Here is an 18664-nt window from a genome sequence, read left to right as displayed (position 1 = left end):
TCTAAAGGAAAATGAGCAATAAAAAAAGAAAAGTGCTTTTCACTGTGAAAGGTTATTTCTACTCATGAGTCCCATGGGGAAAACTTGTTTCTGCATAACACATAACTGTGTATAAAGTCCTATTTTGTAAAAGAAAAACCATTCCAGGCATTTTTAATGATGGAGACTTTGAAGTCAATGTATAAAGTTACTACTAACTTAACACAATGTATAAAGTACATTAACTTTACATTGGAATTCCCTACTATGGAAAGGGAACAATATTAGTATTATATTATAAGGGGACTGAGGTGGCACTACGGATCCCCTATTAGTGGACGTCACTTTTGTGTCCTTACCTACATCGGTTGAGAATTTCACTGAAATGCTGAAACTCAGTTATTCATGCCCATTTTCTGACCTAGGCATGTGAAACTGCTCACACAGAGATTCTATTTGTAGCAATTGACTATTTTATTCTAGCTTTTGCTAATCATTACTATATTTTAATTAATTAAACTAAATAGCACTGGCTTTAAAGAAAATGCAACCAATATGTTAAAATACTCATAAGCCACTTTTAAGATGAAATATTAAATTTTATCAAAAGTAACCAATGGCTTCTATGGGAAGAATAAAGTGATAAATGCAAAACAGTCAACAATCAGAAGGGAAATTATGGGGGAAGGAGGAAGATAACAATACTAATGGTAAGTTTTTTAACTCATTTGTTTTCTAATGAGGAAAAGAAAAATTGGGTTTTTTCATTTTGTTTTGTTTAAACCAATAAAAGTGGCAAGAGAGAAACAGCCTTGGAGATGGACCTAGGGCATGGTCTATACTTCCGATTCTATAGGACACATAGACACCTACATAAAGTAGTTCTTGAAAATAAATTAGCAGACTAATGTATATTTACAATAAATAAACCATAATACTCATAATAAAATTCCAATAATAATACCTGACCAGGGGCTTGAAAAGGTAATGGCTCTGACTGAAGCTTTGCAATAAGAAAATATCGTAGCCTTGAATTTGGAATGCCAAGCTGTAAGCAAAGCAAAGCAGTTAATTACTCTAGAAAATTAAAGAGATCTGTACTAACTTTAGTATCAAGTCAAAAAAAAAAAAAAAAAAAAACTCACACAGGTCTACATTTAGCTTCTACAAAATCTGTAGCAAAATCTGCTACCCTACTGTAGCAAATTCTAAACCTGTTAAGCTGATACTTTGTACTTTCATTTGAATGAAGTAAAGACTGAAGCTGACAAATAAATGTACAAGTCACTTCTATTTTATATTTTCCAGGTAAGAAGTAGTATAGATATTTTTACATTCATTATTGATAACATATTAATAATTTAAAAATTCAAATATAGCTATTCTTGGCTATTTATTACCTTATTTTGTTTAAAAAAAAAAAAAGTATGATTCACTATGTTTTACCAGCTAAAAGGCAATAGATACAAAATAAATTTAAAGAGGGCTGGGCGCGGTGGCTCACGTCTGTAATCCCAGCACTTTGGGAGGCCAAGGCGGGCGGATCACGGGGTCAAGAGATCGAGACCATCCTGGCCAACATGGTGAAACCCCGTCTCTACCAAAAAAATACAAAAATTAGCTGGGCATGGTGGCATGCGCCTGTAGTCCCAACTACTCTAGAGGCTGAGGCAGGAGAATTGCCTGAACCCGGGAGGCGGAGGTTGCAATGAGCAGAGATCGCGCCACTGCACTCCAGCCTGGCGCCTGGCCACAGAATGAGACTCTGTCAAAAAAAAAAAAAAGAGAGATCAAATATGATGCAATTTCTACAGCTTGTATCTCGAATTTTTTAATGGGTTTTCTATTAATTTCTGGACAAAGAACAATATCATCTAAAGATGATAAGAAACTAACAAGAACAATAAAAAGCTGACAGCAACAATTGCAAAATTCAAATCTGTCAAATAACTTGTCTTATCATGACCAATTACTTAAATTTTTTATCTATGAAATGGAAGCAATGTTTGCAACTTAATGTTATATCCCCAAAGCAGTAATTACAAAGTTACTACATGTTTATTTTGTTTTCTATTTTGTATTATTTTGAAACATTATGATTATTAACATTATTAACACCTAGTTTGGAAATAACAAACTTGACATATTTTCAAAATAGGCTATCCCTTTGCTCTCTAATGGAAAAATATAGTCTGAGTTTCAAGCTATATGATTTTTTTTCATAAAATATGTATAAATGAATTTATATGCATGCACTCAATTCTTTGGAAAGGAAGACCCATATCTAAACTATTTTCAGAATTTAACTAAAATATTATCCAAAATAAAGCCACTCTGCTTATCGAATCAAATTTGCTTTGGGAAAAAAAGCCTTTAAATTATAATTTATATAAGCATTTATAACTGTGGTACATACAGAGGTTGGAGATAATAGAAACTCCTGGTACTGAAAACCACAGTTTTCTATTGTTCGTAGCAAGAGATCTCTGAAAAGAAAACAAAAGAAAAAACTTTCATACTTTACTTGGAAAGGCAGTTCTTATTTAAATAATGTACACAAAAACCTCTTTTTTTTTTTTTTTGAGACCCAGAGTCTCGCTCTGTTGCCCAGGCTGGAGTGCAATTCTGTGATCTTAGCTCACTGCAATCTCCACCTCCCGGGTTCAAGCAATTCTCTGCCTCAGCCTCCCAAGTAGCTGGAATTACAGGCACCCACCACCACTCCTGGTTAATGTTCTGTATTTTTCGTAGAGACAAGGTTTCACCATCTTGGCCAGGCTGGTCTTGACCTCCTGACCTCGTGATTCACCCACCTTGGCCTCTCAAAGTGCTGGAATTACAGGCTTGAGCCACTGCGCCTGGCCCCCAAAACCTCATTTTAAGTGAAAAATGTAACTTCACTTGTTTATAAAGGCAATGACTCTACGTTTTTTACTAAGTTAAATATCTGAGAAATAACATTTAATAAAAAGATATAGATAATTCTTTATTACAAATAAATAAAGCTGACAGATAAACTATCCAAACTGATGAAAGTTAGAATTGCTAATCTAGTGATGATATATCTGCCACAGGAACTAGAACTTTATCTTCAAGGTAGCAAGTCAGATGGGAGCACTGTTACAGACAGCAGCTGATTCAAGGACTCAGGGAGATGCTTTTTCTCCAGCTGAGCTACCATCTGAAAGAACCCCGACACAGGGATTCTAACTGCATCCACCAGCAGGGCAGAAAATGCTTGTCAACAGAACCAATCCTTACTGAAAACATTGCTACCTCTACAGAAATAAGCACCAGCGTAAGTGACTAAAGTTGAGAAATGCCATTTTTACTAAGCATTTACTCTAGACAAATTCAAAAACATCAAAATAGAAAAGAATCAGTTGAACAAAACTTTAATTACATTATTATTCAAAATAAACACTGATGAATAAGACATATAACATGTAAAACGTCAGAAAGTATGCACTGGCTTTTAAGATTTTTATTTCACAACAGTTCCTACTATAAGACATATGAAGTCTAAGATGTATGCAAGAAGAACACATTTTTTTACCTTGTAGAAGATACTTCAAAACCTTTAACATTTTCCAAAAGAATATACTTTGGTAATCTTTGCAATCTAAAAAAAAAAAAAAAAAAAAAAAAAAAAGGAATTCTAAATATCTCATTACTAAAAAGAAAAAGTAAAGAAAACCAGAAAACCATTACTTGTAGGAAATATGATGTAAGTAATTCTCTGAACTCTTCTTAAAATGTAATTTTATAAGGCTGGAGATAATTTACATTTTAATTGTTTTTCCCTTAAACGTGGCACACTTGATAAAGTTAACATTTGAAATGTTAACTTCCATTGAAGTTTATCTCAAAACATGGATTCACAGAGAGCCTCTGCGGTGCACAACTGAAAGGGCTGCTACTCACACAGAAGGGTGGCTTTAAGGGTTAGCATGTATTTCCAGGCCCTGGGTAACAGCATTCACTAACATCAGCGCCATCTGCATCAACACTATTAGCAGAGGCAGTAGAATCTAGCTATTAGGCTATGATTCCCTGCCACTCACTGTGGTGGCAAGCGTGGAATTGTGAAACATTTGCAGTTATCCTGTTAGTCATAGTAGGAGAAGATAAATGACATGTACAGTATCTCAAGGGAACATGTATAAATGGCTCTCCTCTATAAAATGACAAACACCACATTCTTCCAGACCTGGAGTTTTAAATTAAAGGTAAGCTTATACAGGAACCTAAGTTTTTACCTTGGGAGAATATCTAGAATATATAAGAAGCTATTTGTCCTTGAATCAGTCATATCTCCCTGCCGGCCAATCCTAAAGGAGTAAAAGAAACACAAAAAGTTTATCAAGAATCTGATATAAGGATGTTAAATCATTTTTTAAAAGTCAAAATAGAATAAAAATAAGTTGGTCCTCACAAAAAATAGAATCATCTTTGTTGTTATAAAGAAAAAATACATTTATTCATTTAGAAAGAAACAAGTGTTCGAGCATGGAGGCTCACACCTGTAATCCCAGCACTTCGGCAGGTGAGGCAGGTGGGTCACTTGAGGCCAGGAGTTTGGACCAGCCTGGCTGACATTGTGAAACCCTGTCTCTACTAAAAATATAAAAATTAGGCCAGACGTGGTGGCTCACACCTATAATCTTAGCACTTCAGAAGGCTGAGGTGGGCAGATCACTTGAGCCCAGGAGTTCCAGACCAGCCTGGCCAACATGGCGAAACTTCGTCTCTACTAAAAATACAAAAATTAGCCAGGCATGGTGGGGCATGCCTGTAATCCCAGCTAAAGAGGCTGAGACACAAGAATCACTTAAACCTGGAAGGCGGAGGTTGAAAAGAAAAAAAAAAAACCTTGCATATCTAATAAGTACACTTTAAAATTATCTTTACAAACAACATGACAAATGACTTAACATTAACCAAAAAAGAACAAGAGGTCAATGTGGAATAAAACCAACTACCCTCTTAAAATCACTTTGCTTAGGAAACACACACATATACATACACATGTGCTGGCTGACTACACTTTTTGCTCTCCCCTTGGTGATATAACGAGAGTTCATATGAATGAGCTGCTGAATGGCGTAGCAACCTGGAGCTGTTGGCACTGGTGGCCAATTTGAGCAAATCAAAATAGTGAGTAAAACTAACATGATTTTGTCCAGCATAAACAGGAGAGACTTAAGCTGAAGGCTAGATTCTAAAAGCAGGAGGTGCAACTTGGTTAGACTAACTAGGGTCAAAACAAGTCATGTAAACAGGCAGTATTGAGGCTAGCAAAATAGATCCTACAAGTGAGATCCACAACATGACCAGATAAAGCAGTAATGAAGACTTGAATTGAGCCTGAGCAGCAGGAACAGAGGACCAGGGTTCAAAAGCATGCTATTTATCTTCAGAGTCTTAAATAAGTTACTTGGCATCACTGATCAATTTCCTCATATCCGATGGCAGAAGCAAACCCATCAGTGGACCAGAGGCTCAGCTACGGGATTAGACCGGACGTGAACAGACTTCTCAGAAATCTCCAGTTCTTATTCTGTCCCTTTCCTGTAAGATTTTCACATGAAGACTACAGAACTAGTTACTCCTCCATCAGCAGCTGGAGCTGTGCTAAAATAAGGTAAAGCGGGGAGTAGGAAAGCTAACGGGGCCCACTGCAGTATCACCTGAGGCTTCACAGCACTGGGGCTGCATTCTCAACACTTGATATGGTTTAGCTGTTTCCCCATTCAAATCTCTTTCTGAGTTCTCACTGACCTGGTGGGAGGTAACTGTATCATGGGGCAGGTCTCTGCTGTGCCGTTCTCGTGATAGTGAGTAAGTCTCATGAGATCTGATGGTTCTATGAAGGGCAGTTTCCCTGCACAACCTCTCTCTCTTTACCTGATGTCCTTGACTTGTTCCTCCTTGCCTTTCCCCATGATTGTCAGGCTTCCCTAGCCACTGGAACTGTTAAGTCTAGTAAACCTCTTTCTTTTGTAAATTGCCCAGTCTTGGGTATGTCTTTATCAGCAGCATGAAAATGGATAATACAACCCTGAAATATTTATGATACGTACCTTGTGAATGGCTGGCACGGAGGGCTCATTAAAATCATATCAAAAGATAATCTGTCAAATTCTTGGAGTGTAATGCCCTGAGGAATGAACATTTGAGGGGAAAAAGAACATAAAAATATGGATAGAATGGGGAAGAAGGAAACACTAATAACTAAATATATCAGATATTGAAACAGTTTATAATACAATGCTTGTCAAATCAACTTTGGTTAACTAACTTCTCAAAGCAATCCTATGAAGGAAGGGGGCAATAAACTGAAGCTGTAAGAAATTAAGGGAATTCCCCCAAGGTCCCAGTACCAGTCCAAGCAGAGCTGGAATGGTAGTTTCCTGGATCCTAAGCGCATCTGGCCTGTATCATGCCTCAAGTGTAATACGGCTGTTTCTAAAGCAAAACATGAAAACCTTATTTTATAATTGACAATTTCCATGAGATAGGGTCGAGGAAATTTTTAAATACATACCTGTCAATAACATTTTTTATTTAGCAAATGTGATATGCAGACCAGTCACCATCCCTTTCATATATGTATGTTAATATACTCACAAATGAAAAAGGGCCTCATTCTCAGATGGCCACAATTAGTTTGTTTTGCAGTTCTGTGCAATAAATTTCAAGAGACTGTTGACAAGATGAATCAAAAGAATCCCTAACCGGCTAAGTAGTTGAAAACAATGCTATGTTGCTCCCTTTCTATATCTCAGGAGACAAACACAGACACACACAGGTCAGGGGTTTGCCAACTCACATTAAGCACTCTTAGTGCACATCTTTAGACAGAAACTTAAAGAAATCGGCCCAGAATCAAAGCCTTCCTAATTATAGCTCACTTCTAAGAAGTTCAAGCACATGAATAAAGCAGGAAAAGCTTTACTCTGAATTCTGTAAAGAGGGAGTTAATGTGAGAACATGTCAGTTGTCTCCATTGTATTAAAAGTTTGAATGTGCATGTCTATCAGTTTTTGATCATAGAATTTTAAATAAAGATGTATCTGTTAAAATGAAATCAAAATTGGATGTTGAAATTTTACTATAGCACTTCTAGACTCCCCAGTGCTAAGGAAAGCAATCTGAAAAACCTACACTTAGCAGTCTGCCAGAACACACGTGGTAGGGTATTAGACAGCACATCACATTCAAGTTCAACAGCCTGTACATACAGGGCCATTATGATAAGCTACTGGACGGGAAATGGTAACAGCTAAATTCCTAAAACTAAAGTAAAAATAAAACAACAATCTCTCATAGCAATTAATCCAGGGGCATCCTATGTCTAGAATCGAAAGGAAGTAAACAGAGTCAATGTCTTTAACATAGCTAGCCATTAAAAAAATTACAGCTTTAACAGATTCTTGAAATTAGTGATTTTTTGATGGCCAAATGATAAGGCAGTTAGGCAAAAATTCATCACTAAATTGAACCAAGCACCACTTCTTTAACCTGGCATGCTACAGCAATGAAAAATGTATTTGAATTAAAGAAAGTAGTCATGGAAGTGTGCAGGTTATCTTTAATGACTAAATATTCTAAAGTCAATGGAAATTTACATTTTACATTATATGGCTATACAAGTTAAGGAAAATACTTCTGCTTTCAGACAATATTAGATCAAGTCAGTGTGCTAACACTGTTCATCCCATGTTGATTGACAGGTATATCTGTCCCTCTGCCTGCCTTATTTCTTCTTTTCTTGGAAGTATTCTGGCTATTCTTAGACTTAATTTTCATTTGAACTTTAGGAAGAACTTGGCAGATTAGACAAAAACAACTTTATTGAAGTTACAGTGAAAGAGAACTAATAATTTTACAATATTCAGCCATCCTATCAAAGTCTACATTGTAATTGGTCTTGTATGCTTTCATCATTTTTTAAGTCTCTTTTAACTCCCATGTGAGTTATACAGATTTCTTTTTAAGTGTATTTTTAGGTATTTATAACTTTCATCTTCTTACTAAAAATAGGAACTTTCTCCTATTATGTTTTCTAGTAGGTTTTTGTTTGTATATAGTATGCTATTGGTTAGCATATTTTTGTAACCAGCCTCCTTATTAAAGCACTTATTGTTCCTCATCTACTATTTTTGCTCAACATGTTTGTGTTTTCCAGGCATAATCAATCACTTTTTAAAATCTTTATTTCTATTTATATGACATTTCTCTGTGTAAGTACATTAGCTAACAGATCCACAAGAATATTAAGTAACAGTGCTAATGGGGGAGATCCTTGTCTGTTTATTATTTTAATAAGAATACTTTTAAAGTTTTACCATTTGGCATGTTACTGGGTTTAGACATATCTGTGTTTGTGTGTGTGCGCGCTTAAACACAGATATAAACATACACACACAGGTCTCCCATACAATATACCTCCAAAAGTCAGTAACATACACAAAGCTAGTAAGTGACATATATATATCGAGGTAAGATTCATTTTTTTAAATTTTGCTGAGAGATTAAAAATCAGAAAAAGACATTGAACTTTGCCAAATATTTCTGGCATATAGCTCTTTGCTCTTCTGATTATAGGTTGAATAATATTAACAGAATTCCTAATACTAAACTACTTTTGCATTCCTGAAACAAAATCCATTTTGATCACACTATATTATTCTTCGAATGTGCTTCAGAGCTAGTGTTCATATTTTACTGAGAATTACTGAGTTTATAGTCATAAGACCATGGTTTTCTTACTTTGCAGCATATATTAGGTATTTAACAGAAATTTGAGTGGGTATTTCCTATCATTTATTGCCCTGTGAACTCTGATGTTATTTTATGCAGGTGTACTCAAGACAATTAGGCCTTTCCTGAGAATTGTGCCAATTATCATCATAAAACAAATTTCTATGACTTAAACGTTTTTTGCCTTGAAATCCATCTTATCTAATATCAATTTTCACACCCCTGTTATTCTTTATTAGCCTTTGCCTGGTATTTCTTTGTCCATTTTAGGGGCACAATATGTTGTTCATTAAACAGTGTTCATAAATGAATTTAGAAATATTTCGCAGTATCTATTATATGCCGGGCATTGTGCTAGGTCTGGAAACATAACAAGGAACAAACCAGAGGAGGTTTCTGTTCACATGAAGTGTATATATAGTTATATACTAGTGACTAGAAATTTCCCATTGCTACCTAGACAACTTGCTGATTTTAATTGTATTACTAGTTATCTTGATAAACTGTGGTGTCCTGCTTTTGATTAGAAACCTGTGTGTGATTTTTCACATCTGACCACAAGCAGTTACAAAGGATTTCCACAGGAGGCCTCAATGGGGCTCCCCTCCCCAAACAGACTCGGTATACAGCTCGTGCACCACAGTCTGAGGGGAGCTGCAGTCAAGGTCTCAGGCACCGAGGCCAGCAGTCATGCTCTTGGAACATTTGTATTCCTAGTCCCAGAGCCTTCATTCCAAGGTCTCCTTATCTGAGACCCTGAGGGGAACTTCTCTGCCAAGGTCTCCTTGTGGGGAGGTGAAGGAAACCCTGAAGACACTGACGATGCTGAAAGAGTATGCCACTCTGACTCAGTTCCCAGCACTTTTCCACTCCTAGCCCTCCCTGCCTGCCCTCCCCTTAAGGCCAGGGATTCCCTCAACAGCGAGAGGGCCCTCACATCTACACTGATCCATGGGTAAATGGAACCAGGAGAGTGGCATGGTCTCTGCTTAGATTCTTGCCAGGAACACCACAGTGAGTAAAGGCTAACTCTTTTGTTTTTGGCAGGGCTGAGCTCTCTCTTTCCCACCTCTGCTGATCCCCTGACAATAACACTGATTAATGTCCTTAAAAATATTGATAGTTTCATTTATCTCCAAAGACATATTTTGTGTGTGTCTCACTTCCTCTTCCCACTCCAATTACATTATTATTTCTACACTGCAAAGCTTTACAACATTTTCACCTATTTTCTAACCGCAGTTTTTCTCCTAACACAGCAGCTTCATTCCTGGGTTTTCTACTTTGATTCATCTCTTAATTAGTCAGATTAACTGATGGAGTCATCCGTTCCAGAACGACTCATGGATGTTACATTGTATCTTTCATTTTAGGAAAATTTTTATCTATTTTTGTTAACAGTTTTTGTTCCACTGGAATCATTCTCTTCTTCAGAAGCATTAATGACCTTCATCATGGATCACTCTATCTTCAGCAACTATGACTTACTCTACAATATGTAACTGGAGAAAGAGATTATTTTTAAAGCAATGATGGTCAAAACCCCCAAATATGATGAAAATTAAATAAGAAAAGCACCACAAGGTCCAAGCAGTATAAATAAAGAAAAATATAAAAAGCACATAGAAATAACTTTTGAAAACGTGATAAAGATAAAATCTTAAATGTAGATAGCAAAAGACATGATATATTAAGAGGAATGAAAATAGAAATTGTCACAGACTTTAAGTCAGAAATTAAGCAATCTAGATAACACTGGAAAATATTAAAAGAAAACAAACAGATTTTTTAAAAATGTCTTTCAAAATGAATGTAATCAAAGATTCAGTAGGCCAGGCACTGTGGCTCACACCTGTAATCCCAGCACTTTGAGAAGCTGAGGTGGGAGAATCAGTTAAGCCCAAGAGTTTGAGACCAGCTTGGGCAACATAGTGAGACCGTGTCTCTCCAAAAAAGAAAAAAAAATCAGTAAAAATTATATTTCGCAATGATGACAACATAAAATACTTTTTAAATCAAAAGCACCAAGGTAATTTTCCCTTTCCACATATACATGACAAGAGACACTAAAGAAGGGTTTTCAAGAAGAAAAATTATATGACATGCAAACTTTGATCTAAAAAACAAGAATAAAAAGTGCTGAAAACTGTAGATAAATAGATAAATGTAAAAGACTTTTTGTGCTTTTTAAAAGTTCTTTAATAGATATTTGACTACTTAATCTAAAAATAGTAACGATGTATGTTGGTGTCTATAACATTTGTAGCAGTAAAATGCAAGACAAAATAACAAAATAGACCAGTAGGGGAAATTGGAGGTATACTGTTAAAACTTAAACATAAAGTGGTATAATGTTATTTGAAGGTGGGCTTCCACAAGTAATAGATGCATACTGTAAACCCTAGAGAATCTAATAAGAAAATAAAACAAAGATAGACATAGATATGTAGATATTTAAAAAGGCATTTCAGTTTACATTGAATAAATATTATGACTAATTGTCTTAAAGAAGACATTAGTGAACCATACATACATGATTTTTAAAATAAAGGCATCAAAGAAATTGATTAGAAAAAGGACATTCTTTTCAGTAAATGGTTCTGGGACAACTTTATGTCTCCTTGTAAGAAAACAAATAAATCTTGACCCATATCTCACAGTCTACACAAAAAGTAACCTTAAATGTTCAAAGACCTAAATGTAAAAACTAAAACTATAAAATTTCAGAAAACAGGAGAAAAACTGAGTAAGCAGATATTCTTTAGGACACAAAAAAAAATGTCATCTACAAGAAAAAAAAAAGATAACATCTGTGTTTTGACAGACATATTTAAGGAAATAAAAAGATAAGCTAGAGAACTGGAGAAGACATTTGTTATGCATATTTCTGACAACTGAAATCCAGAAAAGATGTGCCACTCTTACAATTAAATAATAGTAATACAAACACCCAAATAACAAAAATTGGGGGAGAAATGTATTGACAGAGAAGATGTATAAATGGCCAATACGCACATTAAAAGATACTAAATCTCATTAGTCATCAGGGAAAAGCAAATTAAAAACCATGATACCACTACATGCTCACTAAAGTGGTTAAAATTTAAAAGAACAGCAGTATCAAGTGTTGGCAAGGATGTGAAATTTCTCAGTTAAGCATTAATAGTGAGAATGTAAAATGGTAAAAACACTTCAAAAACATGGAAAATCTGGTATTTTCTCTTAAGTTTAATAAATTTAGGTATTATCCACAAGAAATGAAAACAAAGATATACACTAATGTTCACTGCAACTTTACTTGTAATAGTAAAAGACTAGAAATGACTTAAATGTCTATAATAATGTGGATACACATATTGTAGTATATGATATTCTATTGTACAAAATATTACTAAACAATAAAAAAGAGCAAACTACTGATATACAACAAAACATAATGAATTCCAAAAACATCAACATTAAACAAAAGCAGTACCACTCAAAAGAATTACACTCTATGATTTTGTGATATACTAGAAAGAGAAAATCTGTAATGAAAAGAAAGTAGATCCATTGTTACCTGGGTTGGGGTTGGAGACTGACAGAAATGGGGCACTAAGAACAATTTAGTATGATGGAAATGTTCTACATCTTGATTGTGAGGGTGGTAGTTACATGGTTGATGAATGACTCAAAACTCAAACTGCCCACTTAAAATTACATACAATAAATGACATGTTTATTGCATGTAAATTATGACTTCATGAGAAATTTGTAAAATTTTTTATGGCAAATTAGAAGAAAAACACAATTTCACTTTTTTTTTTGAAATGGAGTCTCACTCTGTCACCCAGGGTAGAGTGCAGTGGCACAATCTTGGCTCACTGCAACCTCTGCCTCCCAGGTTCAAGCAATTCTCCTGCCTCGGCCTTCCTAGTAGTTAGAATTACAGGCATGTGTCAGCACACCCCGCTAATTTTTTTGTATTCTTAGTAGAAACAGGGTTTTACCACATTAGCCAGGCTGGTCTTGAACTCCTGGACTTGTAATCCACCCACCTGGGCCTTCCAAAGTGCTGGTATTACAGGCATAAGCCACCGCACCTGGCCTATTTCACATTATTTTTAAAATAACTCAACATACATTAGTGTTTCATTACCTGTGCTGAAGTCATCACAGGAGAAAAAGGTTAACTAACCTTGACAGGTTTGCTAAAATATGAAGCATTCAGCAATGGCCAATGATTTTCTCCCTTGTTCATACTGCATGCTATATATATATAGCACAAGTATTTAATAAAAGTAAATACTTTTTTGAAGTTTATTACCACAGAACCAAGCATTTAGAAGTCAAACTTATCCTTGCATTTTAATTATTTCTGAGATACCAAAATATTGATCTCCCTCTCTAAAGCTGGACTTTTTTTTTAAAGGATGCTATTTTTGAAAGGATATAAAATGTTGATTCCCTTCTCCTGAACTCTTAAATTTATATGTGACTTATCTTCCAATTAAGCCACCAGAAACCAGTATTTGTCAGTGTTTTTCAATTTCCCTTGCTACATACTCATTAAAACAATAACAACTACTCACCTCAATTGTCTTGGCAAGTAACTGTGTGTGAGGAAAATTATACCTGTATACTTCATTGGCGACAGTGTTGACATCAACGGCAGCCACCACTTGTGCTGGTACACAGCTTTCTGCAATGATAAATGGAGTATCTTGAAAACTTCTTAAAAAGTTCATTATAGAAAGAAATCAAAAGAGCAGAATGTAGTGATACATTTCCTTACTTCTTCACTTAATAGCCTGATCTCAGACTGCCAGTGGAAGGTCAGGCCCGGGGAAGCCAGGCATGAAGTGAAATATTTGAACATGGACTTCTGGTTCATCTCTCTAAACAGCATTCCAATGCTAAAGATAAGATTTAAATATTTTAGTGCTTACCTCTTGTATTTGCTTTCCTCCCTCAGGAAGATACACACATATAAGTCAAATAGAAAGTTTTCTTAAGTTAAAACAAACCAAAAATTGAAAAGTGAAGTATTCTCAAAGCCATGTGATTTGGAACTTTACATAAATAAATAATCATTTGTTCTGCACCCTCTCACATTAATACAAAGCTGCTTCACAGTACCTTTGAGAATGCTTTAAGGTAAGCTTTTTTTTAATACCAGCTTTATTGAGATATAATTCACGTTTGACAAAACTCACCCAATTAAAGCTTAGATAAGTTTTTAAATGAGATGAACAATTAATTGGAATCCAAAAGTAAGTATTTCATAGACCAACATTTTAAATGTTGACAGACCAGGAAAGAATACAAGAAGAATAAGGAAATAATTACAAAGGAATGCCTTCACTGTCATCTTGTCTTGCTGTTGAAGAAAAGCATTTGCAAAATGTTTTCAGATTCAGAGAAATCTAGCATATTCTGTAATGTTAGTCAAAATTGGAACTCCACAATTGTAGCTGTAGGTATATTTCACAATGGCCACCCTCTTTCCTTAAACACGTATAAAAGCAGTTATGTGTATGCCCTGACCCAAGTCAGGAGAAAGTGTTAAGTTTTAAAAATAAAAGTATTTGAGACTTAAGAAAATTATCAGAGAAAACATTACAATATTATATAGTAGCTCTAAGTAGCCATTTCTTTAATACCATTTGCTGATTAATAGTTAGCTTCTTAGCTTAGTCCAAATATCAAAAGAAGGAAAAAAAAAAAAAAAAAAAAGGGAATGGTGTGAGGAGCTAGGACTCATGCAGCAGGCACCCGGAAATAAAAGCAGACCACAGGATATAGGGCAAGGAGAAAGGCTCACACACGCTCAGAAAACAATCATAACCTTCCACTGAGGCCTGGAAGAAATGAGGCCAGGGAGATAACAAAGGCACAAATGTCTCCCAGTTATTTATACCAAATGCCTGCGAGGCTCTAGACACTCAGCTAGGACCAGTTATCCCCAAGGTATCTTGCTGAAAAGTTAGATCCCCTGTGTGCTGCAAGCTTGTTGGTCTACTTAGCAATGCCATTGGTAGCTGCCTCTTCTACATGTAAGTGCAGTAACTAGTTACCGGCCTTACTATAAAATAAATTTAAAGTTATAAATTATGTCTGTCAAAGTCATCAGATCTTGAAACATAAATCAGGAAGGCTTCTAAACAAAAGAAAATATTAGTGTATTAGGATCAATTAGCAAAACCACAAAACTATCAGAATTCAACTCAAGAATTAAGCTACTACTAATCATTGTAAGAGAGATGAGAATTAAATACACTTCATTGTACTATTTCACTGTTTTGTAAATAAGATATGTTGTAATCAGCAAGATGTAGCCTGCTTGTATTTCCACCATATATGAAGCAAACTGGGATAGCCTGAGGTTGGTTAATAGGAGTTTTCTCTTTTCTTCAGCCTGAGTGAAAATCTACAATGATGTCCTGAATCTGTACTATAATCAAAAATTAATTTTACGTTCTTGTGTTATATGCCTGGAGATAACAAAAAATGACAAAATCAACTGACAAATGAGTATTTAATGTGGTAATCCAAAAACTGATGAACTGAAAGTTCTTTCTCAGGAAAGAATAGATTTTTAGAGCCAATAAGCAAATGCACTGTTTGCAAGGATTGATGAACAAATTTTAGACTGTTATAAAATTAGGAGTGACTTACTGCACAATGGAATAAAAAGTTATTTCCATTAAGAGAAATGGATGTTACTGACACTAATTCAGCTTGCCTTTTCAAAAATAGAATGGGGGGGGGGGGGGGCGCTGGTTATTGTTTCTAAGGAAAAGGTTAAACTTACAGGTAAGTTGTTGTTATTTTTGTTGTTGTTGTTTTTTGAGACCAAGTCTCGCTCTATCATCAGGCTGGAGTGCAGTGGGGCAATCTCGGCTCACCGCAATTTCCGCCACCCAGGTTCAAGCGATTTCTCCTGTCTCAGCCTCCCGCATAGCTGGGACTACAGATGTAGACCACCACACCTGGCTAATTTTTCGTATTTTAGTAGAAATAGGGTTTCACCACGTTGTTCAGGATAGTGTCAATCTCCTGACCTTGTGATCCGCCTGCCTCGACCTCCCCAAGTGCTGGGATTGCAGGCATGAGCCATCACACCAAGACCAATTTATAGGCAAGTTTTAAAAAGCTAACCTGTCAATTCTGTCAAAATCTTCACTTGAACTCCAAACACAAGTTGTCTTGATATTTCTTAGTATACAGATTATATATTTAAACATATAATCTCCAAAATTATTATTATTATTATTATTTTTGAGACTGAGTCCTGTTCTGCTGCCAGGCGCCAGGGTGGAGTGCAGTGCGCAATACCGGCTCACTGCAATCTCCGCCTCCTGGGTTCAAACAATTCTCCTGCCTCAGCCTCCCAAGTAGCTGGGACTGCAGGCGCACGCCACCACGCCCAGCTAATTTTTGTATTTTTTAGCAGAGACGGGGTTTCACCATGTTGGCCAGAACGGTCTTGGCCTCTTGACCTCATGATCCACCCGCCTCCACCTCCCAAAGTGCTGGGATTACAGGTGTGAGCCACTGCGCCCAGCCCAAAATTCTTTACTTTTAAGTTACGTACATAGATTTTGAAAATGTGTAACTAAAAATGTCAAAGTGAATATAATTCTACAGAATTTTGCCTATGTGAGCTCCATCCATTGAGTGATCCATAAGTAGTGATTCTCAAAAAGGAGAGAGAATTTGGGAAAGGGATTCATCAGTATCTTTTGGTTGAAATAGAGGAAGAGGATGTGTTTTCAGTACTTTGACATACTACTTTGCCTAGACTTTATTCATGGTATTTCAGTTACTCTTTAGGGTTTCATATTTATAAAAAGGAAGCCTAATTTTTTTTTCTAAAAAAGTGAGATACCCTACTTAAAGAAACACAATTTTTGAGATAGCATCTCACTCTATTGCCCGGGCTGAAGTGCTGTGGTTCACTTGCAACCTCTGCCTTCCAGGTTCAAGCAATTCCATTCTCCTGCCTCAGTCTCCTGAGTAACTGAAACTACAGGCACTTGCCACCACATACAGCTAATTTCTGTATGTTTAGTAGAGAAAGGGTTTCACCATGTTGGCCAGGCTGGTCTTGAACTCCTGACCTCAAGTTATCTGCCTACCTTGGCCTCCTAAAGTGCTGGGATTATAGGCGTGAGCCACCACACTTGGCTGAGAAACACAATGCAAATTATTTTAAAAGACTGTTAGATTGGATCTGTAAGGAATGCATAAGAACATCACACTTTCATTTATATGAGGACTAAATTTAAAAGGTAGATTTAGTTATTTCAAGAGAGTCTTCTAGGTGAGATGTAAGAGATGTCACTGAGAATACATACATAATTCTTGCTCTCAATATGCTCCATATCAAAGTAGACAATAAATACACACACACACACACACACACACACACACACACACACACACACACACACATTTGAAGAGCAATACCTTCCTTTCTTTTTCTGATGATTATTTCTGGAAAAGCCGTAGGGAAGAACTTTTTGCTGGTAGTAGTGAAAAGGTTTACAAGTTCACACTCTTCTTGACTTTCCTAACCAAATAAATCAAAAAATTTAACTGTTCTTGTATAGTAATTAATGTGGGGGAAAAAATCAATATTTACAAAATGTAAATGAAAATGTAGAAAAATGCAAATGTAAAGATGTTATGTTGGATAATACAATGCAGTTTGGAGTTTTGAGGAGGACTTTGAGAAAGAAAATTAAGGCATAACCAGTCCACTTTGAAATAAGGAAAGAAGTTTTTAAAAATTCTGTTCCTTTATTATTATTTATTTTCTAATCTATATCTCATATAGATGAGCAACTACTGAATTACTCATTATAACCACACCTGAGACATTTAATCAGGTATATTAGCACTGACATCTAATTGTAAAATGAAAGATGAGCTGAATACATCCAATGTCCTTTCATTCAAAGTCATAGCTTAGGAATAAAAGTACAAAATAACATACAGACCTATAAGGATCTGAACTTAAAACTGCTGACAAATGTTTTATCACTATTAGTAAAGTATATTGCTGGGCTCTTTTTAAAAGTTCTTGCATTTTACTGGGCATGTTGGCTCATATCTGTAATCCCAGCACTTTGGGAGGCCGAAGCAGGCGGATGACTTGAGGTCAGGAGTTCAAGACCAGCCTGGCCAACATGGTGAAACCCCATCTCTACTAAAAATACAAAAATCAGCCGGGTGTGGTGGCGGGCGCCTGTAATCCCAGCTACTCGGGAGGCTGAGGCAGGAGAATCACTTGAACCGTAGTGTAGCAGTTGCAGTGAGCCAAGATCACACCACTTCACTCCAGCCTGGGCAAAAGAGCAAAACTCCGTTCCAAAAAAAATTTCTCTTTCCATATTCAGTGCAGAGAAAACCTGATTTGTGGGAATCAACATGAAGTAACACTGCATTAATGCTTAATCTTTTCCTGCTACTTATAATTGTCTATTAGGAGAGAAACTAATACCATTTCCCAGACAAAGCTGGACCTTAGGGGAAATACTGCCATGCTTTTTTTCATGATAATCAATCTTCAATTCCCTTGTCCCTTTTTCCCATTTCAAACTACCTAGCAATATGCTAAGCTCAACACTAAGCAAACTAATACTTATGAAACAGTATGAAAGGTGGATAGCAAACATCATCTTTTTCCTATTACAGAACTCAAGGAACTTCACAATTTCTCCTTAGTGAGTGCTCAGTCTCTTTGAAATAAATTTTATATCAAATTAAATTTTACTAATAAAGTTTTACTAATATAAGTTTTACTGACTCAAAAATATGATTTCTAGTTATACTATCTCTGCAAAAATTATGTGCATATCCCAACATTTGTTTCTTCCTCCTCTTCAACAACCAAACATCACATTTATTCACTGTGGCAATGTACCCTACTAAA

The 18664-nt window shown here is 35.9% G+C and overlaps 1 protein-coding gene across 4 annotated transcripts in view; it reads right to left on the bottom strand.

Moving 5' to 3' along the window:
* TRDMT1 (tRNA aspartic acid methyltransferase 1) overlaps positions 1–18664 on the bottom strand; it is a 64162-nt gene that overhangs the window by 25599 nt on the left and 19899 nt on the right. For 3 of the 4 annotated variants that reach the window (XR_012518925.1, XM_003930639.4, XM_074404980.1), the window contains exons 2-7: positions 13317–13426; positions 6063–6139; positions 4239–4310; positions 3536–3601; positions 2396–2465; positions 944–1027 (exon numbers count right to left, since the gene is read on the bottom strand). Coding sequence is in view for 3 of the 4 variants with exons in the window: in XM_003930639.4 (XP_003930688.1) it covers positions 944–1027; positions 2396–2465; positions 3536–3601; positions 4239–4310; positions 6063–6139; positions 13317–13426 (479 nt within the window). In the remaining variant the exon portion in view is untranslated. The remainder of the gene's footprint in view (positions 1–943; positions 1028–2395; positions 2466–3535; positions 3602–4238; positions 4311–6062; positions 6140–13316; positions 13427–18664) is intronic. The other variant, XM_010341191.3, reaches the window with a different exon arrangement.

The sequence above is a fragment of the Saimiri boliviensis genome, chromosome 8 (genome assembly GCF_048565385.1).
Source record: "Saimiri boliviensis isolate mSaiBol1 chromosome 8, mSaiBol1.pri, whole genome shotgun sequence".
In the NCBI taxonomy this organism is placed as follows: domain Eukaryota; kingdom Metazoa; phylum Chordata; class Mammalia; order Primates; family Cebidae; genus Saimiri; species Saimiri boliviensis.
The sequence above is the reverse complement of the archived record's forward strand: the minus strand, read 5'-3'. Positions and strand labels throughout refer to the sequence as shown.